General features: G+C 46.9%; 1 protein-coding gene across 1 annotated transcript in view; it reads right to left on the bottom strand.

Annotated features, from left to right (window-relative positions):
* The window catches only part of RBM26 (RNA binding motif protein 26), a 1,704,516-nt gene extending 1,678,105 nt beyond the window's left edge, over positions 1–26,411 (bottom strand). Inside the window, exon 1 of the mRNA XM_069639899.1 lies at positions 25,866–26,411. Within this exon, the coding sequence (XP_069496000.1) occupies positions 25,866–25,924 (59 nt within the window). The 5' untranslated portion in view covers positions 25,925–26,411. The remainder of the gene's footprint in view (positions 1–25,865) is intronic.
* Positions 26,412–26,505: the final 94 nt, after the last annotated feature.

Genomic DNA, 26,505 nt, shown 5'->3' with positions numbered 1-26,505 from the left:
CTATTCAAAATGATGACCCTTCCCAGACTGTTGTATGTCCTCCAGAACGCCTCGTTCCCCATCCCCCGGGAAACCTTCGCACTCATCGACAAGAATCTGCGTACATTGCTTTGGGGAGGGAAACAATCCAGGATTGCCCTTGACACGCTCCAGAGATCGGTGTGGGAGGGAGGCATCGGGTTACCTTGCATACGCACCTATTACTTGGCCACACAAATAGGAGTAGTGAATGACTGGATGCATGCAGACCCCACAGAGCCACACAACCGTATAGAGCTGGAGACCATGTCCCCACTAACACCGCTCCAAATCCTCTACGCCACCCGCGACCAACTCCCGGCGCTCCCCAAAATGTCCCATCATATCCGGAGAGCTTGGCGGGCCGCTCACAAGCTAATCGGCTGGGAAGGCCAGCCAACACTGTCGCAACCCATATGGCACAATGCGCTCCTCCCGGAACTGGTAAAAATGGGCCCCTTCGGTCACTGGCTGACCAAAGGAATACACACATTAGCACAAATTATACAAGAGGGCCGCCTCTTGAGCTTTGAGACCATGCGCGAACAATTCAACCTGGCTCCCATGGATCGGTTTCGGCATGCGCAATTGTCCCATGCAATCCGCGCCCAATTCCCCGACACGAAGGTCCTACCCCCTTGCTCCCCCATCGAGACCAATATTCTCCCGCAGTACATCTCTTCTAGGGTCACTTCCAGCCTCTATCAGGCCCTTAGCTCATTCGGGACTCCACAACTCGATGGACTAAAGGCAAAGTGGGAAAGGGACCTGGGCCCCCTGGAACCTGAAGACTGGGTAGAAGCATTCATGTCCCCCAGAGAAATTGGGATAGAATCCAAGCTTAGGCTCATACAGTTGAGGATCCTACATCGATCATATCACTCGCGCACTGCAATGGCCAGATGGGGTGGAATAGAAGACGAGACATGTGTCCGATGCAAAACTGAACCCGCCACCTTCTACCATATGATATGGGACTGTCAGGTGATACAGGCCTTCTGGGTGGAATGCGTTAATACAATCTCAGCCGCTCTGGGGACACCAATTCCCAGGGACCCCAAGATGGTACTATTGGGCAATGGAGGGGAAGTAGACCTGTCCAAATATGAAAAAATGTTCTTGGCAACGGCGCTGGGGGCGAGCAAAAGGCTTTTAGCGGCCAATTGGGGGTCGGACGAACCATTGAGCCTGAATCGATGGAGTAACGAGCTGGACAGAGATGCTACCTTAGAGCGCCGAATCTATAATGCAAGGGGCTGCCCCCGTAAATTCGAGAAAATATGGGGCAAATGGCTAGATGCTCAATAAGCTCTGTGGGTGGGGGTGCACCGGTAGTGATGCTTGCCTTGTTTGCCTGCCTGGTCCTATTGTTGTCTGGTCTTCTTCTGGTCCTCGGCCCTACGGGCCCCGTTGATATGGACGATTGCCTTCAACATGTATACTGCTGAGATTGCCTTCCACATGTATACTGCTGATTCATGTCTTATTCTTATATGTCTCTTATGTTTTGTTGTTTAAATTCAATAAACAGAGTTATTAAAAAAAATAAGGTCAGAGTGCATTAGAATCTGAAACTTCCCAAAGAACTCATCCTTAGCCGAAGGCTTTGGCATAGGAACAGGCAGAGGCCGCTTGTGAGGGGCATACCCCCATGAACGCAAGGACGGTTGCCATTAAGGCCTACCACCAGCCGGGTCCACATAAATCAGTGGAGCGGAAGCAGGAGGTAGCGAGACTATGCGGCAGAGGTTTCCGAGCACGCCAGTCAAATGATGGACAAAACAGATTTCTGTTGTCCACATGGTGTGGTAAAGGCTGCTCAGTCCCAAAAAGGAATGCTCCCAGCACCAGACGGCGTGACCGTCAGTATAAGAGAGGTATCCAAAATGGCTGCCGTGGACCATGGATTTTGAGCCGCCATTTTGTCGCCTATGGGGAATCTGGGGACTTCAACAACACCTTACGCCTTGACACAAGGATCCTGGGGAGAGCCGGTACTGGGTAGTCTCAGTTGTTTACTGGACATCTTAGAACCCACCACAGACACCACTGCAATCCCATGAAGGATTCTACAACCATGATCTAACAAATGTTCAACCCCTAACCGCACTCCTCTCTGCCCACAATTAATTCCTCACTACTAAAATCGTGCAACCCACTAAGCCCTTAAGCCTCAACTTGTATAGTGTACAAATAACAAATTCTGTATATAACATTCACACAGGTGCGTGTTGAAGCAGTCACTGACAACGCCCCTCTGCACGGACTGGTTCCTAAATATCAGTCAAAATAACCTTGGTTAAGAGAGTTAAGGTGATCAGATTTAATGCAACAAAACCCCTGAAATTCAGCACTCACATTTCAAGCAAGACCACATTACCTACGCACCCCTTTTAAGCATAGGACCACAATGATATCCTACATCCCATCACTGGTTTGATTCATTACATTTTGAAATATGCCAACTCTGTTTTGTTACATAACATGGCTCTTGTTTCTTTAAATGTAGTGTATGGTACACAATTATGTAGTAGAACTAATTGATGTTTTCGGTATATTAACCAATATTCAAATTCTTAGATTCTATACTGTCCCAATGCACACTGGCACATACTTTCTTATATATGTGATTGTTTTTTTAATTTTCATTTAGAAAAGCATGTGTTCATGTAATGTTTTAGAGTAAGGAGAATAAATGTGAACAGACTATTTTCATATCACTTACTAATAAACATGTTTTTACAATTTTTGTAAAAAAACAGTTACGGCGTGTACTCATATGATGTTTGGACTACCTGCACTAGATAAACCTGAACTGAATCGGGTAGTTTCCCTGCACTGTAGTATTGTAATTGCCCACTAATACCTGAAAAACAAACCATTTGTATAACAGTACATAGCTTTGTTTTCAAAATTGTATACATTGGTAAGTCCTACAAATGAATGTTCCACACATAATCTCACTATTCAAGTTTCTTTTGCATTGTTTACAAATGTCTGAAGGTTCTTTCTCCTCTCCATTTGTCTTGTACACTCCCTCTCACTCCCTTTGTTCTGCCTCCATTTTTAATGTCTGTTCACGTCCTCCCTGCACCCAATCCAGCTTCCAAGTATTTTCTTTGTTAGCTCCTAAACATTGGAATGCTCTCCCTCTCCACATTCGCTCTGTTTCGTCTCTTGCTACTTTACGTACTCAAAGACCATTTTCTCTATCTATTTCTTCCTGATTTGTTAATGTTTGTGTGGTTTACTACTGATCGGATTTGCATTTTTTATACCGTTTGATCATTTATGTATTAGTTTTGGCGAAAGCGCCTAACAAATAAAAATTAAACACAAATAATCATATAATACTTAACCATTAGTGTATTGTTACAGGTCATGTTGCTATTATTGTTAAGTGTGTTAAACTCAAATAGGTCTCAAAAGAGGCCAACAAAAATATTCTGACCATCAGAAATGTCATACATGTTGTCATGTATGATGTAATTAGATCACCAGTGGCGTCATCTGTGATGTAATCATTGTGGTCATACGCTGAACAACAGAGCGCACATAGTTAAGGTGGACTTGCTTTAAATGAGCGCTGAATTTCAGGAGTTTTGTTACGCTAAATTCGATCACCTTAACTCTCTCCTAACTAATGTTTTTTCACTGAATTTCATGAGTTTTGTTATACTATAGCTTTTTCGAGGCGCACAAGTAGGTTTCTTCGGGGCAAACTAGCCAAAGACTTTGGCCGTGGCTATACATTTTGCGCCAATAGGTTTCTTCGGGGCCTACTACGGTTGTGGCCGCTGTACATCTTGCACCAATAGGTTACTTTGGTGCCCACTAGCCATGGCCTTTGCCCAGGGCAGCGGCCAACATGTTGCACCAATAGGTTTCTTTTGGGCTGACTAGTAATGGCCTTCGGGCATGGCCACTGTACATGTTACACCAATAATGTCTTCCCAAAGACCCATTTCCCCCTTGCCTAGTAGTTGTAATCTCTGCAGGTGTCATTTTCTTGCACTCCCTCTTCCCACTGTGTTACCCAGGTATTCCCCAGATAATGGGAAAACACTAGCGAATATTGCTGCAGTAATCCCACAGTATTCCCTAATTAAACCAAAAAATGCTTGAAAAAATCAAAATCCCTTCCCAGTCCTCAAAGGCACTCACCATATGCCCCACTCCTCTTCCCTTGCTGCCCCACTCCTTGAAATTGCTTCTTCCCTCCCTAGCCATCTCCCATTGCCTAAGACGCATTTTCATTTCCGAGCGCATCTTGGGCTATTACCGCAGTGCTCTCACGAGATTCCCACAATAGGCCATAAATAATGTAACTGGCTCCCAGGACCACGCCAACTCCCCTTGTGGCCTCTTCACCCTTCCCACCTTTTTTCCTACCCATCCCACCTCCAGATAGGTTTTAGGTTTTTGTGCACCTTTTCCTTTTTTGGTTTCCCCAGTATCACAGTAATCGCTCGCATTGACCAAAACATATGGAGACTTTTCATCCATTCCCCCCCCGCCTCCCCATTTTCCTTCGAATATTATTAACTACTAGATGAATTTACCATAAACCAGTCCCAGAATTCTAGTCAACGCTTCGTGTCCATAGCCGTTCATTGGGTTTTGCGCTGCGGCTTTCCACAAATTGCACTCTCTCTTTATGGGAAAATGAATGGAAGGAGGCCGAAAATAGTTGTTTGTTTTCTTAATAAATAACTTTCATTTTTTAATTGACTCTTCCCCAAAATGTCCAGTTTGGAGGGGGAGGGTGATGGTGACACCGTTTGGAAAATACCATCCAAATACTTCAATGAGTCAAAATAATTTTGCAAAGTCTATGTACAATGGTTTCACCTTAACTATAGGATATATGGAACAATATATTACACGTCCTTTTCAGCACAGATAATGGTCTTTTAGAACGCAAGAATATATCAAGTTATTTAAAACTTATTTACAAGCAAGACCAAGCTTGCTTATATATACACATTACAGTGGGATAGGATATCATACATATGATGAATAATCATCTCTTAATTTATTTTTCTTCGCTAAATGCATCTCTTCCTTCCTTCCTTAAATAGCAGTATTTCTCCATAACACGGTTTACACTTGCCTCCTCAGGGAAAAATATGAATGGCTGGACTAGATTCTTAAATGACAAAAAATGTATACCCTTATATTACTCTTCTAAACACTGTTACTTCTACCCAGTACACAAGTTTATCTTTCAATTGGTCACACGATTTTTTACATTTTTTTTTTTTAAATAATAGATACCAACTCCCCATTATTCTCTCCTTCCGTTACACTTTTTTCTTCCAAACCCAAAACCCATGGTGTCCTTTGTAAAGAACTTTGGCAAGTACTGCAAATATGACCAAAGCACTGTGGTCATCAAGCTCAGACTAAGGCTTAAAGTCAAGTCACCTCAAAATTCTTATCTAGTTCGCAATTACTCTAGACCCCACCAGAAGACACCACAAGTGAAACATGGTGGCTCAATTTTCACAATCAAAACATGTTTAGTATAACTTCATAGCAACCAATGTTCCATCTAATTATTTTCCATGTGCGCAACTGACTAACGACATTATGGACATGACCCAAGACCAAGCGCATGCATAGTTAGTGAGCTATCCTCTCTGAAGAGAGTGGAAGGGAATTTCCTCTTCCCAACAACTGAAATTCTTTATAAATCAGGGTAAAAGGTGCATCTCACAGCACTTTTTCCAAAGATAAGTTGAAAAACATCAGTCCAAAAATTCAAGTTTTGCCACAGTACCTACCAAAGGTTTTCTTGTGCAGAGAATAAATGGTTCCATGTGTTAATTCTGCTGCAAAAATATCGCGATGCAAAAGTAGCGCCATATTTTTGCGGAAAAATTCACACATGGACCCTGCGGGGGAGACCCCTGCATCTTTTTTTTTTATGTGCGCAACCCCTGCTCCCACAGAATATCCCCCCCCCCAAAAAATATTGCCTATGGCAAACCAAACAGCCATATTTATGCAATATTTTTGGTGAGGATATTATGTAGTGATACCGAGAATAATGTGTATGCACCAAGAAAGCATTGTATGCCCAGTATAAATAATTAGGTTTGTGTGCGGCTATTCATTTGTTGACACTGCTCCGAGACAAATGCAGAAAAGTATTTTATTCCATTGGAAAGAAACACATGTTTATTATTTAAAAAAGCAAATCACTTCTCATAACTAATGTGGCTGGCAAAAAAATAAATAAGAAGATGGAATAATGGCATTTAAAAGGAATGGTTCGGGGGCGTGTCTCAGATATGCCGCGATCGGCATGTCTTCCTAGGAGCTCCTGCTCGACGCGGTGCACCGCGTGAAAAATAGCCTGATCCGCACCCCATTTTCAGCTGCAACTCAAGGACACGCGGGGGAACCCCCTCAGCTGACGTTGCGGACTTCTGGCCCCTCTGCATGGCTGGACTGCAGAGATGCAGATCATTCCTCCAGCCATAACACGTGACCAAAAAATGGCAGCCGCCATTCCCTATCCGGCATAGCAGCCTCGAGGGGGGAGGGGCAGGCATAAGGAAGCAGCCCTCGCCGCCGGACCGGACTCACTCCAATCCGCACTGATCTCAGCGCTCCAGCATATGCTCCTGCTCCCTCCCGCCTGCAGCGTGGCCCGGTGAAAGCGGGGGACTGGAGACCTTAACGCTTATGTCCGTGTGGCTCACCCCGTCATGAGCTCGGCGGGAAACTGGGCGACTCTCAGGGGCCTCATCTGGGTTCCCTGCGCTCCTTCTCACCGCCAGCTCCCGTCCCAAGTGCTGGGAATCAACCTCCACTCATCCGCAACGAATAAGCTGCTGCCGGCACGCCTGCTCGGCGGCTTGGAGGAGCAGAACACGCCGCAGCAAATTCAGCGCAAAGACAGACCCTCCCCACCTACCATCGTGGTACTATCAGTGGTCCATCCTGCACTCTGGGACCCTTAGAGACATTGGCAGACCACCTCCTGCAATCCGGGCCGCAGCGCCCCCCTGGTCCCCACCGTCTCCTGCTGCTTGGACCCGCTGGCCCCCACATCTCCAGATCCAGGCTCGCCGCATCCCGAGGTCTATCGCCTGCGGCCATTCCAGGGGCGGAGGCCCATGTGGAGGCAATACCGGACCAAATAAGGTGAGGAGTGGGGGGGGGGGGGTCTGTGCTGCGGCCCGCTCGACATCCAGGCTAACCTCCCGCACCAGCCCTGGTCCTCCCCACCCCATTCCTCCTCACAAATAAAGCAGACACCGTCACCCATCAGCAGTCCCTTCCCCCTATCATCGTGGGTCTGGCAGTGGCCCATCCCGCACTCCGGGGCCCTTAAAGATACTGGCGGACCGCCTCCTGCAATTCAAATAAAGCAGACACCATCACCTGACTGGACAGCCGCGGTGGCAAGCCTGGTCCCCCTCCGCCCACGGGCTCTCCCCTGCAGCCACTCTATACTCCTCAGGAGGGGCCAACACAGCATTTCCCCATCAAGGGACCCCACATGACATACCAGCCCATCCAGGAACTCAGCCCATAACAGCGTGGATCCCCCCACTCCCTGGTCCTCTGCCCCTCAAACGTTTCCTCTCTCATTGGAAGCGTTTCTGCAGCCCGCAGCCAGGAAAAAGCACAAGATCTGGCGACACTGACCTCCAACCTCAAAGCCATACTCATTGAGACCGCCACTCCACCCTCCTGTACATACCTTTGCCAGTATCAGCCCAGTATACCCTTGTAAAGTGAGCCAAGGCCCAGAAGGTGGGGCACCAACACAGACACCGGCAGACTCAGTCTGGGGAGAAGCACCAGAAGCACTCCATATCCCTTGCTGAGAAAGCACCAGGCAAAAGCAAAATGGCAAAAAGCAGGAAAACATCTAGGCAAACAGATATTGCCGTCCTGATGAGCAGCACTCCTGGGGAAAAATCCAAGAGGGGACCTGCCAGAGGACCCAGCCACCGGCACTAGCCATAGTTCGGTAGACCACAGCCCATCACAGATGGTCACAAAAGCGGACCTCGAAGAGTTGCTCTCCGCGTGAACAAAAGAAATCCAGAAAAGCATAGAAGAGGTCACGAAAAAGATCAACTCCATCGACAAGAGAGTAGTAGCTGTGGAAAACCGAACCGCTGAAATAGAGAGCGAGATCTGCAACCAAAGATTTGAGTGCAAGCAAGGCCGGGACAGAATCGCAGCCCTAGAAGCGAGGTGCAACCTCTTGGAGGCAAAACAGGAGGATGCAGAGAACCAGTCCCGAAGGAATAATATCCGCTTGCGGGCGATTCCGACTTCAATCCCAGACCCGGACCTAAAGAGCTTTGTGTCGGAACTGCTCAGATTCATAATCACCCTTCCCGACAATGCACCACTAGAATTGGACCGTGTCCACAGAGTGGATGCAAGGCAAGCATCGGCTCTTCCTCCGAACGTTCTGGTGAGGGTCCACTTCTTTCAAGCAAAGGAGGAAATCTTGCGAGAGGCAAGACAGATGCACCAAATCACCTTCCAAGGTTCCACTATAACCCTCTATCAGGATTTAGCAAACTCCACTCTTCAAAAACGAAAAGCCATGAGTATTTACGGAATGGCTGCGCGAAATAAAGATCCCATACCACTGGGGCTTCCCGACCTCTGTGAGATTCATCTGGGAGGGGGTCCAGAAACCAATACATTCACTAAAGGAGGCGAACAAATTCATGGGCATTGGCGGGGGAGAGGAGGAATCGGAAACCTGGGGGAGCGGGCCGTGCAGCCCCCAGAAAACAACCGGAAGCAGCCTGGACAAAAGCAAGTAGAAGATGCAGGCTCCGAGGTCCTCCCTGGAAAGAGCCTAACCCAGGTTGATCAGAAGTGATATTGACGGCCTACTGAGTTCCGATGTGGGGTCAGGAGTGGGGAGCGAGAACTCTCCCAGAAACAATGTCCAAAGGCAAGCTGAATTCAATTCCTTGCAAAAGGAGCTTACCCATAAAGTTGCAGTTTCACGAGCAGTGTTCGTGCTCGAGTTTATCCGGTTCCGGCAGCCCAGTTGGCCATTTTCGGTGCATACGCACCACCAGTTTCCCATTGGCAGTAGGATGAGGTTCTCCCTACTATGCCATGAAGGGGGGTTGTGGGGTATGGGAGAGGGACATGGAGGGACAAATTCAACTCACTGAGAGGAGGGCCGCACATGGTTCCCCCTTCTCAGCCTACGTTGCAACACGTCACAGCAACATCATCCCCTGCAACATTCCAATACAACAGTTTCGTCTCATACTCTAAAAGGAGCTGAAAACAGCCAGAGACACAGAACACATCATAGCCATCGCCGAAGATCTGGGAGATGGCTGACACAAATGAAGTGGTGATTCTCTCCTGGAACGTCCAAGGCAGCGTAGATCAATGGAACACAGGTTGGGGCAACTATCCGGAGACATTGCCCTCCTCCAGGAAACCCACTTACTGCAGGCAGATGAGCACCGGATCAGATTTAAGAGGTACAATAAAGCTTACTTTGCCACATCTGGAGAGAAGAAAAGAGGTGGCAATACTGCCAAGTGACAGGGTTCCCCTATCGAAAATCACAGTGAGAGGAGACCCAGGAGCCCGTTTTCTCCTGCTCAAGGGGCTGTTAGAGGAAAATGCCTATCGCCATCATCTCCATCTACGGCCCCAACACGTCCCAAAGCAAATTCATCTCCGATCTAATCCCGATCATCCTAGCCTTTCAGGAGGGGTACCTGATCATGGGTGGGAATTTCAACAGGACGCCAAATCCTCAACTGAACAAAACGCTGCCGCCCACGAATGCCGGCTTTGCACAAGCACTATCCCTGGCAAAGCTACTCGGGGAAACTGAATCGGTCAATGCTTGGAGGTTATTCAATGGATCGTCAAGGGACTATACCCACTACTCCTGCCCACACAGAGTACTCAAGAATAGACCTCTTACTAATCCCCGGGGTACTATACCCATGTTTAAATAAAACAGATTCACACATGCATGATTTCCGATCACGTCCCAGTAACGGCGAATCTCAGCATACCTGGCCGAAAGCTCCCCACTAAAGAGACATTGGAAATTGAACGATTCCCTACTGTTAGACGAGTGCATTAGGCAGGAAATCGGGGAAACATTAACCAACTACTTCAAGGAGAATACGACAGTCGACACTCCCATTAACATCGTATGGGATGCTAGGATAGCAGTGGTCAGAGGGTCCGTGATCAGTCTAGGATCGGAATAGAGGCGGATCTCGAACATTGCTGCAGCCAAATTAGAGGAAGAGGTTAAGCATTGGGACGCGGAGTTGAAACTCTGAAGCTCCAGGAAAACCGAGAGGGCCATGAGAAAGGCCAAAATAGCACTAGAAATGCACTGGGCCGATCAGACAGCCAAATCATTAGCTTACACTAGACCGTTCTATTACAGTAAAGGGAATAAGGCGAATAGAGTGCTAGCACAGAAATTAAAAAAGGTCCACAGTAGGAATACTATTCTCAAATTGGTGGGAGACGACGGCAAGGTCCACTACTCAGAGGCAGACAAAATTAGCAAACTGGTGCGACGCCACAAAACTATAATGTCTGGGCAGCCCACACCGTTAGGCACCCTGCCAAAATTCCTGCAGTCCATCAGATCCCCAATTAAAGACCAACTAGCTACCCTGGAATCCCCTATTGCCACCGAAGAAACTATCAACACCATTAAGTCCCTCAAGAACACTGCGCCGGGTCCGGACGGCTTAACCCCAAACTTTCATAAAAAATATGCAAGCATATTAGCGCCACATATGTCCGCTCTGTTCTATTCCTTCCCGTCTTCCAAGTCGGTCAGAGTCAATGGCAGAATCACACAGTACTACTGCATAAAGCCGGGAAAGACCCAGAGTTAGCCGCATCCTATCGACCTATCACATTACTGAACAATGATGGGAAAATCTTCGCCAAGATCCTAGCACGCAGACTGGGGGCGACTCTCCCGAGCCTGATAGATCGCGGCCAAACAGGTTTCATCCCAGGTAGGGGTGACCCATGACAATATAAGGCGAACAATAGACCTCATTGAAAGCCCTCAAAGGATGGGCGTGGGAATGGCAGTCGTATCCCTAGACGCGCATAAAGCTTTCGATCTGGTGGACTGGTGGTACATCCGGAGCGTATTAAAGCATTACGGCTACGGCCCTAACTTCTTAACTTGGGTAATGAACAACTATCAAACTCCCACTGCACAGTTACAGGTCAATGACACCAGGTCTGAGGCAATACGTATAACCAGGCACTAGGCAGGGTTGCCTACTCTCGCTGCTGATTTTCACCCTATCCATGGAGCCTTTTGCGGCGATAGAACACAAATATAAAGGGAATCGTGGTGGGAAATCATGAATACAAAAATCACTCTATACACAGACAATGTCCTAGTAACAGCAACAGACCTGGCGGCATCTCTGGGGTCCCTCTGGGAGTTAATCACGGAATTTGGAACGATATCTGGGTTTAGGGTCAATCTGGGCAAATCCTCAGCCCTAGCAATTAACCTCCCCAAAGGGGAAAAAAAAAAAACAGCTTCACCCCACTAATGCCAATCCCATGGGCAAAAGGGGCGCTTGACTACCTTGGGGTAAAAATCACTGAAGACCCATCACGCTGGTACTCAAACAACTTCCTACAGATAATTAATCAATTCCATAGCGATCTAAAGCGCTGGAAGGCCAAAGAAATCTCCTGGTTTGGACGGATCATAGCCATAAAAATGAACATAATCCCCAGATGGCTTGTACATCTACACAGCACTGCCGACTCACATCCCGGGCCCCATCATGGCCTCTTTGCAAAAGAAGATACAGGAATTCGTATGGAGGGGGGGGGGGGATGAGGGAGAGAGGAAGCCTCGAATTGGAAGGAGAATCATGATGGCGGGGAAGGCACAGGGGGGCTGGGAGTACCAGACATAGCTAGGTATGCCCTAGCGGCGCAATTATCGCATGCATACATTTGGGCCCAAACGACAGGTCAGCCAATGTGGAACCAGCTGGAAGAGGCCTGGTGCCCCGGTTGCCCAATCGGAGCTCCCACACCTACCCAACTTAAAACCCCAATCAAACAGCGGCCCCCCTATCCGCAACAAACACAACCGTCCGCAGTTGGAAAGCCGCAGCCTGGAAATGGGGCACATCTGGAACAACCTCGATTTCTCACCAGGCAACCCCCCGCCCACTGGGCTTCGAACCACAGAAAAAGGGGGGCGAGGGGGACTATCACAAACCAGGGACGTCTTGGAAGAAGGAATCCCCATATTGTTCGAGATGTAAGGTGAAGTCCGGAGAGGATGAGCGGGAAAGATTCCACTATGCCCAAATTGGGCACTGGCTATCCCACAGAGAAGTTAAGAGGAGAAGCGCCAGGTAGCTGATAGCCCTGGAACTCCCTTTAACATCCTTAACTGCGAGAGGCCAAGTATAGGCTTTCTACCCACTCCTGGACAGGCCAGAACCCTCAAAAAAAGAAAGGTACATGCTCGGAAACACAAAAGCACTCGGTGCATCACGAACAGGGAAGGGGGCTACAAACTCTGCTACAGATATTATGTCACCCCAGTTCAACTAAACAGGGCCAACCCAGACATACCCGCATCCTGCTGGCGCGGATGTACATCCCTCAGCTCCCTGTTCCACATGGTCTGGGCCTGCCTGAAAGCAGAGGCATACTGGAAAGAGGTATTGAACCATATTAAGGAAATCACCAGACTATCCATCCCCTGGGACCCTGGCATAATCCTCCTGGGCGAAACAGGGGGAGGGGTTTCCCGATCTCGGGCCCTATACCTCCCCTGTGCACGCACCTCCTCCTGGCAGCAAAAGTCGTGATGGCCCGGCTATGGAAAAAACGCAGAAGGCCCCTCAGTAGCACTATGGTGGTCAAAATGTTGGGACAAAGCCGTTGCCAAAAAGGTTACGGCAATCCGGACAGGCTTCCTGAACAAAGCCCTAAACATCAAGGCCCCATTCTTGGACTATGCAGCAAAGTATCCAGCCCTCAGTAGAAGGCCTCTGCTAACCAGATGCTCCAAGGTAGTGCGCTTTATTAAGCCCAAGACGCAGGAGGGGAAAACTCAGGACATGGAGGCCGCCAGTCCCTAACTGTGTGAAAAGGTTGGGCATGGACAAATATAAATAAGGACCCAGCCATATGAACAAGCTTATCCCTTGGCGTAAATTGTATCACTGTTTTGGTATTACCAATGAACATTTGCACTGCTGTCGGTATACATCGTCGTTGTGTATAATGCATACTTGTAAAACCTAATCAAATGTTTTGAGAAAAAAAAAAAGGAATGGTTCATAAAACCTGCCAATGGGAGTTCATGTGCAACTTTAATGAAGTAATTCAAGGGCCAGGAGAATCTGCATCTCAATTTGCTTAAGGATGACAATTCCATCAGAATAACTGCATCAGAGAATGATGATCAGAATACATGTGCATCTGCTAACTATCCTCATTACTTTTTGTTTTAATATGTATTTTTTTAATTGAATTTTCAGGTAACAGTTCAAATAAGTGACAGTTTCTCACGAAATGTTCTGTTACTTTGAAATTCATTTTTCCTTTTTTTTTCTTGTAGTTGTCACGATTTCATTAGACATACCAATATAATCAATGACAAGGCGTGAATAAGAGGGGGGAATTCAACAAGGGTAGAACGCAAGAGGGGAGGGAAAACTAAGAAAGAAAGAAAATAATTCACAATGCCAACATCAAGGTTTCATGAAGTGTTTCAGCAATAGCGGCTGGAAGAACATTTACTCTCTATCCGTCAAATGTCCGTATGAACTTAGGAAGCTTCCGCTACACCATAGCCGTGAGCTTTTCCAAACCCAATAACTCCCACACCTGCACCCACCAATATATATGCTATGTGCGGCCCTTCTACCGTTTTCCAGAAACGAGCCTCTGTGATTCGGGCTGCTGTAATTAACTGGGAGGTTAAGTCTGCTCTATAACCGGTCATCGGGATTGACCGGTCATCCGGGATGTCTCCCAGTAATAAAATACACGAGTCCATGGGGAGCAAGGTTCCAGTGATTTTTGATCGTAATTCCAACCAGACTGATTGCATAACTGGGCAATGCCTCCACATGTGTGCTAGGTCCCCTCGCTCCCCACAGCCGTGCCAGCATGAATCCGGGTAGGCGGGATTCATCGCAGGTAGCCTCCTTGGGGGGAAAAGGTACCAGCAATATCCTCTGCCAAGACTCCCCAGGGATTCCTAAGCCCAGTCCCCATTCCCGAGCTACCATATGAAGTGAGCTTTTCTTCTATCAAGACGTTTTCCAAGAGCCTATAACAAGGGGGTAATTTATGGGTCTGTTGCCCCTCGAGGATTTTGAGTTCCATTCCCGTTGGGTTTCTGGAGGCAGCCTGTTGGTCAGCCAATCACGGAGCTGTATGCATCTAAAGCGTTCAGATTCAGGCAAATGAATTTCTCGTGACGGCTGAAAGTGGGCCGAGGCCCGACCTGATACCCCTTTGTGCGCAAGCTTTATCCCAGCTCTGGAGCGTCAACAGCATGGTGGGTAGGATCGTGTCTTGATGCCTACAAGCGTCCCTGGGGAGAAACGGGAGAGAAGCCAGAGGGAACGGAGCTGCCGCTTGCTCAATGTCTTGCCATTTAGGGGCTTCAGACGAGTTCCCCCAATTCAGCATTGCAGCAACCTGAGCTGCTATATAATATCGGGGGATCAAGGGGAGCCCCAGACCACCCAGCACCTTCCCTCTAGTGAGGAATTCACGGGGAATTCTGGGTTTTCTCTTCTGCCAGATAAATTGGCCTATCGCTCTTTGCATAGTGAGGTCACTCGGGGATTAGCACTTGTAGGGTGTGAAAAATCATATAGAAGTTTCGGGATGAGGGTCATCTTGAGCGCACTAATGCGGCCCAAACATGAGATTTCCAGTGTAGGAGCCAGTTTATTTATTTATTTTTTTTTAATTTGTATTTGGTTAAAAAAAACTTTTAGCACTATAAATGCATTTGCATAAAATACAAAGTTTCAGATATTATAACCAAACATTACAACATTTAAGATATATCAGAAAATAAAATAAGGTTAAGTTTAAAACTCATCTTATTTCTTTTTTATATTCACCATGACTTATGCATATAATACCAGATCTCTTTCAATGATCCTTAATAAATGACCTAGAGCAAAAGTTAGTGGATTGTAATTCCCATACATCAACCTTTCCCAGAGGAACTCTGTACAATCTACAAAATTAGGGTTGACAGAGTTTTTGGATGTAGACGAATCCGTTGGGCCAGGGGTTTCATCGCCAAGGCAAATACTCAAGGGGACAGGGGGCAGCCTTGCCTGGTGCCCTTGCCCAGAGCTATCAGAGGGGTCCACTGCGAGTTAATCTTAACCCGGGTCAAGGGAATTTGGAAATTCAAGACAATCAATTTCAAAAGTTTGGCGTCAAAACCAAATCCTTTTAACACTTTCAGATATTCCCAGGACATGATATTTCGAAGGCCCTGTGGGCGTCTAGGGATAATAGTGATAGCTTGCCAGGGATCTTAGGAGCTAGGGCAATTAATTTGATCACGCAGCGAATATTATCATGCGTTGAACGGCTGCGGATAAAGCTTGTTTGGCCCTTTTCTATTAGCGTCGGAAGGACTTCCCCCTAGTCGGCCAGCTATTATGTTACTAAAGAGTTTCGCATCTGTGTCAAGTAAAGCAATGGGGCGGTAAAATGTGCACTCCGTGGGGACTTTCCCCGGTTTTAAGATTAGTGTGGTTGCGAATTCAGCCATGGATTTGGTTACAGATCCGGTGGTTCAAATTATGTTCAGCGCTAAAGGTTTTATGGAATTCGTTTGTGAGGCCCTCAGGTCCCGGGGCTTTTCCAGGGGGAAGGGCTTGAATCACTAATTCAATTTCCTGACCAGAGATAGGTTCCTCGAGAGGATCCCAAAGCTCCAGAGGGATTTGTGGTAGGTGTGCATTACATATAAATTCTTGGGCCGTGTGGGGGTCGGTATCACGGGGAGAGGAGTGCTCCCTGAAGAAGTTTTCAATTACCTGGAGCTTCTCTTCTTCTGAGGTAATACGTCTCCCACCAGCATCTCTTAAGGTTTCTATGCGGTTACACCCAGCTTAGTTTTTACAATTTTGCTGCCAGGGGTCGATAGGCTTTATTCCCGCTCGAGTAATAATGTTGCTTGGTGCGCATTCTACAATGCGCAGCTCGGCCCATGAGATGCGCTTCTAGGGCCTTCGAGCTATACGCACATCTCCGAGCGAGCGCTAGGATCCCCTTTCTTCATGTACTCTCTCCTTTCTTTGAAGTTCTAACTCCAGCTGGGTCTAAGTGTTTCCCGACTCTTCCCCTTGTTATTGTTTGATCTGTGATATGGCGCCGAACTACTGCCTTTCCGGCATCCCATACTGTGTCGTGGCTCACCTCCAGAGTGTCATTTTCAGCTAAATAAATGATTTATGGCTTCTGAGATGTGGGACTGAAACGCAGTATCTTGGATAATGAGACAAAGAACAGGTCTTGAGGAGAGTTGGGCGTATATAGCGAAACCAGGGCCACCTTCCGCCCCAAAAACATTGCAACCAATAGACTATATCTGCCATTCTCATCATGCAGCTCTTTCTGTACTTTCTAAGGGGTACCCCTACTCACCAGAATGGCACCCTCCACCCCTGCTTCTTCAGCCCAGAGTAGGTGCAGAATTTTGTGTGGTACAATTTGTTATTGAGGCGAAATTCTTCTGAGGGCAAAAGATGAGTTTCCTGTATAAACAGGAGCGAAGAGTTGAAAAGGTGGCCATTCTATGAAATAGCGCCTTTCATTTTAAAGGGGGGAATTTAGGCCTTGTACGTTCAAGGTAAGGCAGTTAATGTCAGGGGCAGCCATTCTGATGTCGCTCAGGCGTCTGCGTAGATCGATACAAAGGTACTCTCCCATCAGGGAGCCAATCCCACGAGACTCCCACAGTTGCGTTTCCCGGTGTAATTAATATGCAGGCAAGTGTAATAGGACTTATAAGATATGATACCCCAAGGTCGGTTTGTGCATTGTTTGTGAGCTCCAGAGAGTTTTCAGTGCCAGCATTGTGGCAGGAAGGACATGAAAAGCAAGTCCAGTAGGCATTATGGTAAGGTCCCACAAAAAAAAAAAAATATATATCAAAATGTGATACAAACTAAAATAGTAAAAAAACATAGGAGAGCTTGTCAAAGCTTTCCCAAAGGCAATCAACATCAACTCGAAGACAACAGTAACAGGCGCAATCCGTTCGGGGTGACCGATCAGTATAGATTTCGGTTCCCGCAATTTTTGTTGCAGGGTGTCCAAGATTGTAATTGTAGAAGCAAGTATATCTTAGTTTTGTAGTTGGTGGATCGTCTTGGTAGTGTATCTGGCGCTGATTATTTAAAGTTATTATTGAGGAAGTAGATGCAGTTTATCAGCAAGCAGGGATCCCTTGTTAGTGCTTACTTCAAAGTTGCATAATTCACGTCTGGAGCAGCAAGGTTTGTTTGCCTTTGTCCCTTTATTCAAGGATTACGGATCTACTGCGGGTCTGCACTTTACGGCTCCATGCGTAGGGTTCCCTTCACAGAGGGCCAGCCCCTAGGCTTCCTTCCATCTTTTTGTGTGGGGCTTTGGTGTGTGGGTCTCCCAATTCTTCTGCTCTCATGGTGGCATCGTTATTGGGCTCCAGCATCAGATCTTTAACTTCTTCAGAGTCAATGGTGTAGGGGCGGTTTTAGGGCTCAAAGATCAGTTCACAGAGGAACCCGTGGCGGTAACAGACCTTTTTAGCTTGAAGCCATGCTCTAACTTTTTTGCAGGTGCCTGCGTTTTTTTGCTAGGCGGTATGGCGATAGGTCCTGAAACAGCGTTAAAGATGCTCCTCTGAACTTCACTGGCTCTGCCAGGCTAGCTGCTGCCATGATTTCCTCTTTTTGGTGAAAGAAATGTACTCGAGAGGGGACATCAGGTAGGAGGTTCCGTCTTTGCTGAACTGAGGAGTAAACCCGGTGGGTCCTGTCCAAGATCAGCTCGTCTGAGTCACCGAGATTCAAGAGGGATTTAAAGAAGGCTCTCACGTAATCTGGTAGGTCTTGGTCCAGGATTTGCAGTGGGACCCACAGGTGAATGTTATTCGTTCTTGACCGATTTTCCAGGTCGGCCCGTTTTGCCCACATTTCGTCAAGCAGTTCCTCCCCATTCTCGACTCTCTTAGTAAGTTCCTCGCAATCGTGCACCTGCTCACATGCTGTAGTCTCCAGATCACTGACTCTACCTTGCAAACCCATCAGGTGGGTGTTCAGGTCAGCAATTGAAAGTGCCAGGGAGTCCTTGGAGGATTGTATCTCCAGTTTTATTCCCCGAGTGATGTCCTGCTTGAGAGCTCTCATCCTATCTTCAAAGTACTGTTTGGAGAGGGCAGACTCGGAGCAGGGCAGCCTCCTGCGGTTCATGGACAAACTTGTGTAGTTTGCATCTTTTGGTCTGGGGGTATTAGGATGGGGTGCGGGGAGTCAAAAAAGCTGTAATTTAATTCCCCTTGTTTTTTTGTGCAGTTTTGGACATTGTTGGGAGAAATTTGTTAGTGTGTCCCTGCTGACAGGCAAAGGCAGTCCAGTTTGACAGCGCTAGTCAGTGTCTCAAAAGAGGCTTGTCGGGCAGTGGAGTGATCTGGAGAATGCATGTGTCCCTACGTATTCCTAGCCCAAATGGTTTCTAGCACGCCTCTTAATCTGCGTCAAGCATTTCCTTCATTGGCTGTCCCTGTGCACCTTTAGAGAATGGGGGGGCGGGGCAGGGCAACTGCGAGCCGGGTGATAGGTTCATCCTGTTCCGTTGTATTGTAGCTCTGATCACCTCCTCTGGCTGCCGCGAGTGAGTGCAGACCCAATACCTGCTCTGGTGCAAGGGGCTATATGTAATATTCACAGGCGAGCGCTGTCTTCAGCTCCAGCGCCCACTCTAAAAGTCAAGCAAGGACTTCGGCCCCGGGGCCGTGATGAATATCTTCCCGGGTCACAGACAGGCAGGGAGGGCGAGGAGGGGGTGGGATCCAAGATGCTTTTGCAAGCTTTGTTATGGTTGTTGTCCCTCGGCCGTTGATTCCGCCCACCCCCACTCCTTACCTCCGGGGATGCCACTTGGTATCTGCACCAACAAAGCCCGGAGCAGGCTGCCGCAGTATCACTCCCTTCATCTCCGGGCCCCCACACAGCTCAGACCATGAGCGGCAAGAGCCGCACCGGGTCACCACTGCACTGTTCCGCGCGGCTGCCTGACCCCACACCTCACCGCCGCCGAGGAGGAGGAGGATCCCGCAGCCCGCCATCTTGCGTGCCCCGTCGGAGGCCGAGCGTTGTGATTATGCGGGCTATCAGTTCCTCAGGTGACGGATCTCCTCCTCTGCATTGCCTTCCCAGGTCAATGCAACTTCAGACAGCATCTGAACTTTAACTCAAAGGACGTTAAAAGTAACTGGATCAGACACCCTAACACAGAGCTTACAGTAGGCACGACCGCATGGCATGCTGCCTAGCCACGCCCCCTCCCCATTACTTTTTTTATTATGTGATTAGTTCAAATTAACTTTTACATTCAAAAATAGAACAGCCAGCATTTATAATAAATGTCATAATTAACATTTATAATCATAATTCAATAGCTATCCATATTACATTGTCCTATGAGCATGTTTGCGGCAACAACTGCACAAAACCAGCCTTCCAGCTAAGCAACATGCACACAAACCCATTTTACTCCCTAAAAACAGGAAAACGTGCCCAACAAAAATGGCAAACAGCGAACATATAGGAGCCTACCCTCTGCTCCTACCCACAATGTTCCTCTAATATTTTCGAATCCATGATCAGAAGAGCAGTCACATAGGAAGGACCTGTAATATTACTGTTCGATCTTAAGAGGAATTTTTATGGGAAAGAACACCTTTTAATAAGCGTAAAGTGGGATTTCAAGATGGACATCAAGATTGAGGGAGTGTGAAAAGAGTGAAAAGGATGACAATCCCCCTTTCTATGAGTTGAGATCTTCACATTCCTCCCCTGGACCTCCTGCGATCGTGCTGAATCACCACACAATAGTATTTTTTCCAAAAAGCAACGTTCTTCGTGGGCCGTGACAATTGCGTGCAGTTAACTAGGGAGTGGCCCGGTAACTAGTGACCTGCAACGAATATTGGGCATTTTAACCCTGCGACCCAGCTTAATTGAATACTTGGTTCAGAAATCTCAATCCCACTAATCATCTATGGCGCTGCCACATTTTGATAATATAAGCTAAAGCCCACATTGTCGGGTGATTTCCCTCAACGCTCAGAGTACAGCAGACCAGGGAACTTGCCTCCAGGCCATCCGAGGCAGTTTCTCCCGGGTCACGCAGAGGGCAGATGGGATACAGCTGTCAGGAAGTGCTGCAAGTCTCAGACCCGGACCAGTACATAAGCGGTCGACCACGGAGCTAGGACCGCTGCTCGGCCACAGCAGTTATCAATGTAAGGGGCAGGACAGTTCACGTCAGCAGGTAGGCGGGTACGCTGCTGAGTGCTGGAGCTCTATTTTACTTACATGCTGCGCCGTCTGCTAGGAAACGTTTTCAGGATCAATTAGAAACAGTGCAATATTTCCCAAGATTAGAGAAAGCTGCATGAGGCAAGGCTCGCACATCGCGATAAGTGGAATTTAGAGCTTATATTGTATGCTCCATGGAAGTGATCTGTACATTGGACTAATCACATTATAGTATTGTGCTAGAGGAGGAAATCAACCGTGAAGTATTTGCTTGATATCCTGTAGGACTCATTTGGATGGCATAGGGATTACAAGACCCCCAGAAGGTGTTTCGGGAGGGAATCCATAACCCCATGTGAATACTACTCGGCGAATGGTGCAACTGCAGCATTTGATACTCGCAGGTCAAGGACAGAGGTGGATTACCGATATTTAACGAACTGCAAGAAACAGGAGCGACACCCAATGAAGAGGGTGGAGATTAAACCTGTGGACTGATGAGCGTTCCTTTTATGTGCGACTAATAGATTATATAGACAGTACAGTTATTGGGTACTGAAAACAAGTTAGCCATCCCATTGAAACACTAACCTTTGACGGGGCATTGGTGAATTAGATCAGAGTTTAGTGCTTTGTTGAAGAGTGTTGAAACTAAGAGTGGAATCAGATTTGGTAGCCTGCAAGGCTCAACTATATTAATTTATGACTGCACACAGCTACAATAGGTTGGAGTGGTGAGCTGGTAAGCTAGTGAAGACAGAATACTATCTCAATGTCCCATAATAAAGCAAAAGAACCAGTGGAGGGGGTTCCCATCCCGGAAGAAAAAGCAACAAGAAGGGGCTCTCCCAAAATTATGGCGGAGAGAAGGAGAAGAGGGACCTGCTGATGCAAGCCCGCTAACTCACCAAGAATCAGGTCTAGTAGTATTACCAAAGATAGCAGAGCTTGGTAGAACAGCAGTGATTAAACAATGTTTCAATGATTTCAAGGAACAAATGACGGAAACACTCCAAGTACAACTTGCCCTTATAAGAATGGAACTTGCGCAGGCTCTGCAAGAGGTGAAAAAAGATGTTAAAGATCTAGCGGAAAGAATAGAAACAAATGAGATGGCGATCGAAGAAATTGCAGAACACACAAAAAAAATAGATTAACCGATCAGTTGGCAACGGCAACTCAAAATATTGAAATTCAAATGGAAGACCTTGAAAATAGATCTAGGAGAGCCAACATTCGGGTCAAATTACTCCCTGAAATGATAGAGGACCGGGAATTGAGAACAATGATGCAGCAGGTGTTTGCAGATCTGCTAGACCTGGAAAAGGGTGAGGATGTTCCGGTCGATCGAATACATCATCAATTGAGCATGAAATGTAAAGATCCAGTCGCAAGGCCCTGTGATTTAGTTGCTGCAATTCAAGGGTATGGCCCGAAAGAGGCAATTTTACAACCTGCAAGAAAAGCAACTCCATCAAGGTGAATGGGGCAACAATCCCAACTGTATCAGGACCTTGCGCAAACTACTTTGTCAAAGCAAAGACACATGGGTCCGGTAGTACAATTCCTAATTAAAAATCAAATTTGTTATAGATGGACGTTTCCATTTGGAACTTTCTTCACATTGGAAGGACAACATCATTGAATCACCTTGTGTGAAGGTTTGGGGTCATTGAAGATAACAGAGGAAGATTAAGGGACCTACCAAAAGGAAACTCAAAGTCCAAGACAAAGGGAGATTCAGAAAATGGGAGTGGGCACGACCATCTAGGGACAAACTGGTGCAAGATTCAGCAGAAAGACAGATCGAGTATGACACCCATAGCCATCAAGAGGGTACTTGTGTAAATAACTGTATGATGTGTAATAATTATGAATCAAGAGTTAATAATGATAGTTATGGTGGACTGAAATTATATGGGTGGCATGATGTTTAAGTAAAAGAAACAGCAGAAGGAAGGGGAGTACAAGGCTCAGCTCTTGGAATCAGGGTTGTTGGGTGCAGGTAGACCGACACAACTAATCTTTGGGTGTGAAGCGGGGCTCGACCTCCAAGGTTCAATGCGTGGAAGAAAGGGTATAGTTTGGGCTAGATGGGGAAGAAGGGAGGGAAGAATGGGGGAGGGGGGTGAGTTAGAGAGGATTAGGGGTTATTATGTTGGGGGAAGTTTCAGAGGGTTAGGGGATTTAGGGCTGGGGGGGGGTAGTAGCACGAGGGGGTAGTCAGCTTCCAAATGTATGAATGGTGTACTTTCGTTCAGATGGGAAGAGTGAAAATTTTACAAGTCCTATCCTTGAATGTTAGGGGCTTGAATTCCCCTGTCAAAAGAGGTAAAGTTGAATCGTTTTTGAAAAGGGAAACACCTGTTATAGTGGAGTTTCGGGATGTGTCAAGGGGAGATGCAAACAAGCTGCGCAATCACTTTCAAAAGTTGGGCAGGTTAGAATACATTGTCACAAGAAAAAGTCAAAGAGGGTAGATACTTATTTGTGAAAATACAGTTGGGCAGAATGCGTTACACAATTGCAACGATATATGCTCCAAACACGGGGCAAGATGTGTTTTTACAAGTAATAGACAAACTGGAACGTTTTGCAGAGGGACTAATCATTCTCACAGGGGATTTTAATATGGCGTGGGATCCCTAGTGGGATAGGAGCAAGGTAACCCAGACAGTACAATGACCCCCAAAGCAACCATTGAAAACATCTATGGCTGATCTATCATTGGCAGATGCTTGGAAGGAAACACAGAGTGGGGACAAGGGGTATAGATGTTATTCATCAGTACATCAGACATTCTCAAGGATAGATTATGTATGGTTTTGGTATCATTAGTGGGGCGAATACAACAGATGGAAATGGGCCTGATAGCTTTATCTGAACATGCACCAGTTAAATTGATAATTGCATATGGAAATGAAGGGTCAGGGATATGGCGTTGGAATTTCCCAGAGCACATAATTAAAGACCAGGTAATGGGCAACGAGATTTGGGAAAAGATTGAATACTTTGAACTAAAAGGGGCTCAGGATTCCCCTGATAAGTGGGTTTGGGACACGTTTAAAGTGACCATAAGGGGTGAACTTATTGCAAAAAAATTTCAGGAGGGAGAAAGTTCTACGAACAGCCCAATGGGAAAATTAGTCATGAAGGAAATGGTAACAAATCAAGAAAAAGCGCAGGTACCTCCAAGGCCAATTATCTGCATTACAAACAAGACATGAAGAGAAGGCATTATATTTAAGGCAACGTTATTATATTAACGCCAACAAGACCGATTCCCTGCTGGCACATCAGGTTAAGAATGAAGGAAGGAGCTACAATTATTCCTACTATTAAGTCAAGGCAAGGGAAAGTTGGCTCTTCCTCAAGACACAATAGATGCATTTACTGAGTATTACTCACCACTGTATACCTCGGATCGTCCTGAACCTGAAGTGTAAAAAGCATACCGGGAAAAGTGTTGATTAAATAAACTAGATTTAGCAGATACTGAGGAGTCAGAAAAGAATAGAACTCCTGAAGAAGGGGATCATCAAACCCCGAAACGCGTAGAGACACAAGTTAATGTGTGGACATTCCATAAGAAATTGCTCTTAGGGGTTATTATTGAATGATCAACATACGAATCAAGACTGGTTATTGTCTATTCAATTGTGAAATGATACAAAGTGATACATTGCAAAGTTGTTAACTTGAGAGTTTGGTATATTATATGGTCTAACATGAACAAGGAAATGTATACACATTTTTAAGTAAAGAATCTTTTACGAGACAATTATCGTAAGAAGTGTGTTATTTTTGAATTCCAGAATTGAAAATATAAACATTATTTACAATACCAACTTGGGTGTGCAGGGGACGGGAGAGGTCCACAAGAGTGTGGTCATCGGTTTGATTCGTATAGCATACAACCTAGTGTCAGGGTTGGTTTTCCCCCCGGCACCCCATTACCAATTCCATACATTAGTTAAATTCCAATGAACAATAGGAGTGCACTGTGATAAGTTAGCTAGAGATTTTAAGGTAACCTTTCTGAGCCATGGCAGGCAGAGTCAAAGTTGTCCTGTGATGTCTAGATGTGGCCTCGGGCAGAAGTTAGTCATAAGGTACATGTCTGGTAGAGTCAAGTGTGCGCTTCTAAAACTCTGAGCGGCACCTAGAAGGAAGCTGGGCAAGCGCACCTAGGCACAGCTTGTAGGGAACATTGATAGCCACCCAAATACTGTGTATTGATAACTTGTTCGTTTGTAAACACAGTCTGTAAAGAAGACTGACCTACTCCTTGATACAGAATCCTCAAACCTAAGTCCCACAAAAAGACTAACCAGCAACCTAACAGCCAAGTCACAAAGTGACACTAAGGACTACTGTATGATTTGGATTACTTAATTGGGAAAAGTGTGTCAGCTAATTCAATAAGTATCCACATGCTTTACACCAACTGCTCCAGAGTGTATTCTGAAGTGGAGAAAAAATGTCTGGGACCTTAGCACCGCAACACTTAAAACGTATAAAATGACCACCAGCATTGCTTCATTTCAAATGCATGATACAAACCAACACACACAAGCATATTCTTGCATCAAAAATTCAGAACAAATAACATTAATATTAACCCCATTTGATCAAGTTTGCTTTGCCTCCATCATCGCAATATTAGGGCCCACAGTCCATCTCTCACTAGAAGGTGGATGGCCACAGGTTGTCCAAGTCTTTGCTTCCCTACACGAGAAAACAAATCCTTCTCCAATTCTGAAAGAAACTTCAAAACTCCTAAAATTCTTTTGCGCCCACAGAACCTCAAGCACAAAACAGCATCGGGAGTGGCTGTGTGCGCAATGCATATTTACAAATCGATCACTGTTAACGTGCTAGAAAAAAATCATTATATTCTTTTAGCGCTCATGGCTGCACACGGCGATACACAAACAGCAGCGGTTAAGATGCACTGTGTAGAGATGGGATTATGTTGCCTTAGCACGCTCTTCTGGCGTCATCTAAAGGGGCGTGTTTTTATTACCCAGGTCAACAACTAAAGTGGGGAATTTTGCAGGTTTGGACAAACGTACACCAATTTAAACATCCACCTCCCGAGTGCTGCAAATGCACCAGATTAGCAGAGTCACTGATGAACCCACGTGCTAAGTGTGTGAAGACCAGCATGTCATAAATGTCACATAGAGCAGCCACGTCTAACACCTCATTGTCGAAGATCATCCACCTACTGTACAATTACATCAAGTGGCAAGCATCTCTCCTACTCCCCGTGAGACTCACATGGGTTCTAGGGTACGAGTAAGCCAACTTCGGAGTGCCTCGAAGTTATCGATGTTCATCTTCAGCTCACTCGGGGGCCCCTCCTCTTCCTCCTCTTCAGGAGGGACGGGCGGGGCCCCCCGCGGATCCACCTCTGCCCCCCTGTCCTCAGTCGGGGGGACTTCGCCTTTGCTGCGGGCCCCCCTCGCCTTGCGCCCTCCCCCTGTGGGGCCCCGGCGCGGCTGCCGTGTGGGGGCCAGGCTCCCGGGAGAAGTGCGGACGGGGTTCAGCGTGCCACAGGGTGGTTGCTCCGCGCGGTGCCGATAGGAGGCAAGAAGACGGGGGTCTTTATAAGTTCAGTTAAGGGGCAGAGACTCTCACACCGAAGCCTACACCGCTCCAAGATGGCAAACGTCAACTCCAGTGGGAGAATATAGTGACAGCGGCACCACGGTCGGTGCCTTATTCGCCTCCCTCACGGCCTTACTCCGCCCCAGGCCAGCGGGTACAGCACCGCCACCGAAAACAACACAGCAAGGTGCGCGGGGCTTTGCTCAACACGTCGGGAGCAAGGAAACTGACAAAAACGAAGGACTAACATGACAGCTGTTAGGGAGTGTGGTCCAAGAAGCTCAGTTTGGCGACCATCTTTGAAAGGATA

This window comes from Ambystoma mexicanum, chromosome 7q (genome assembly GCF_040938575.1).
Source record: "Ambystoma mexicanum isolate Mex_15411 chromosome 7q, UKY_AmexF1_1, whole genome shotgun sequence".
Taxonomy (NCBI): Eukaryota; Metazoa; Chordata; class Amphibia; order Caudata; family Ambystomatidae; genus Ambystoma; species Ambystoma mexicanum.
Note: the sequence above shows the minus strand (reverse complement) of the source record. Positions and strands in the feature narration are given on the sequence as shown.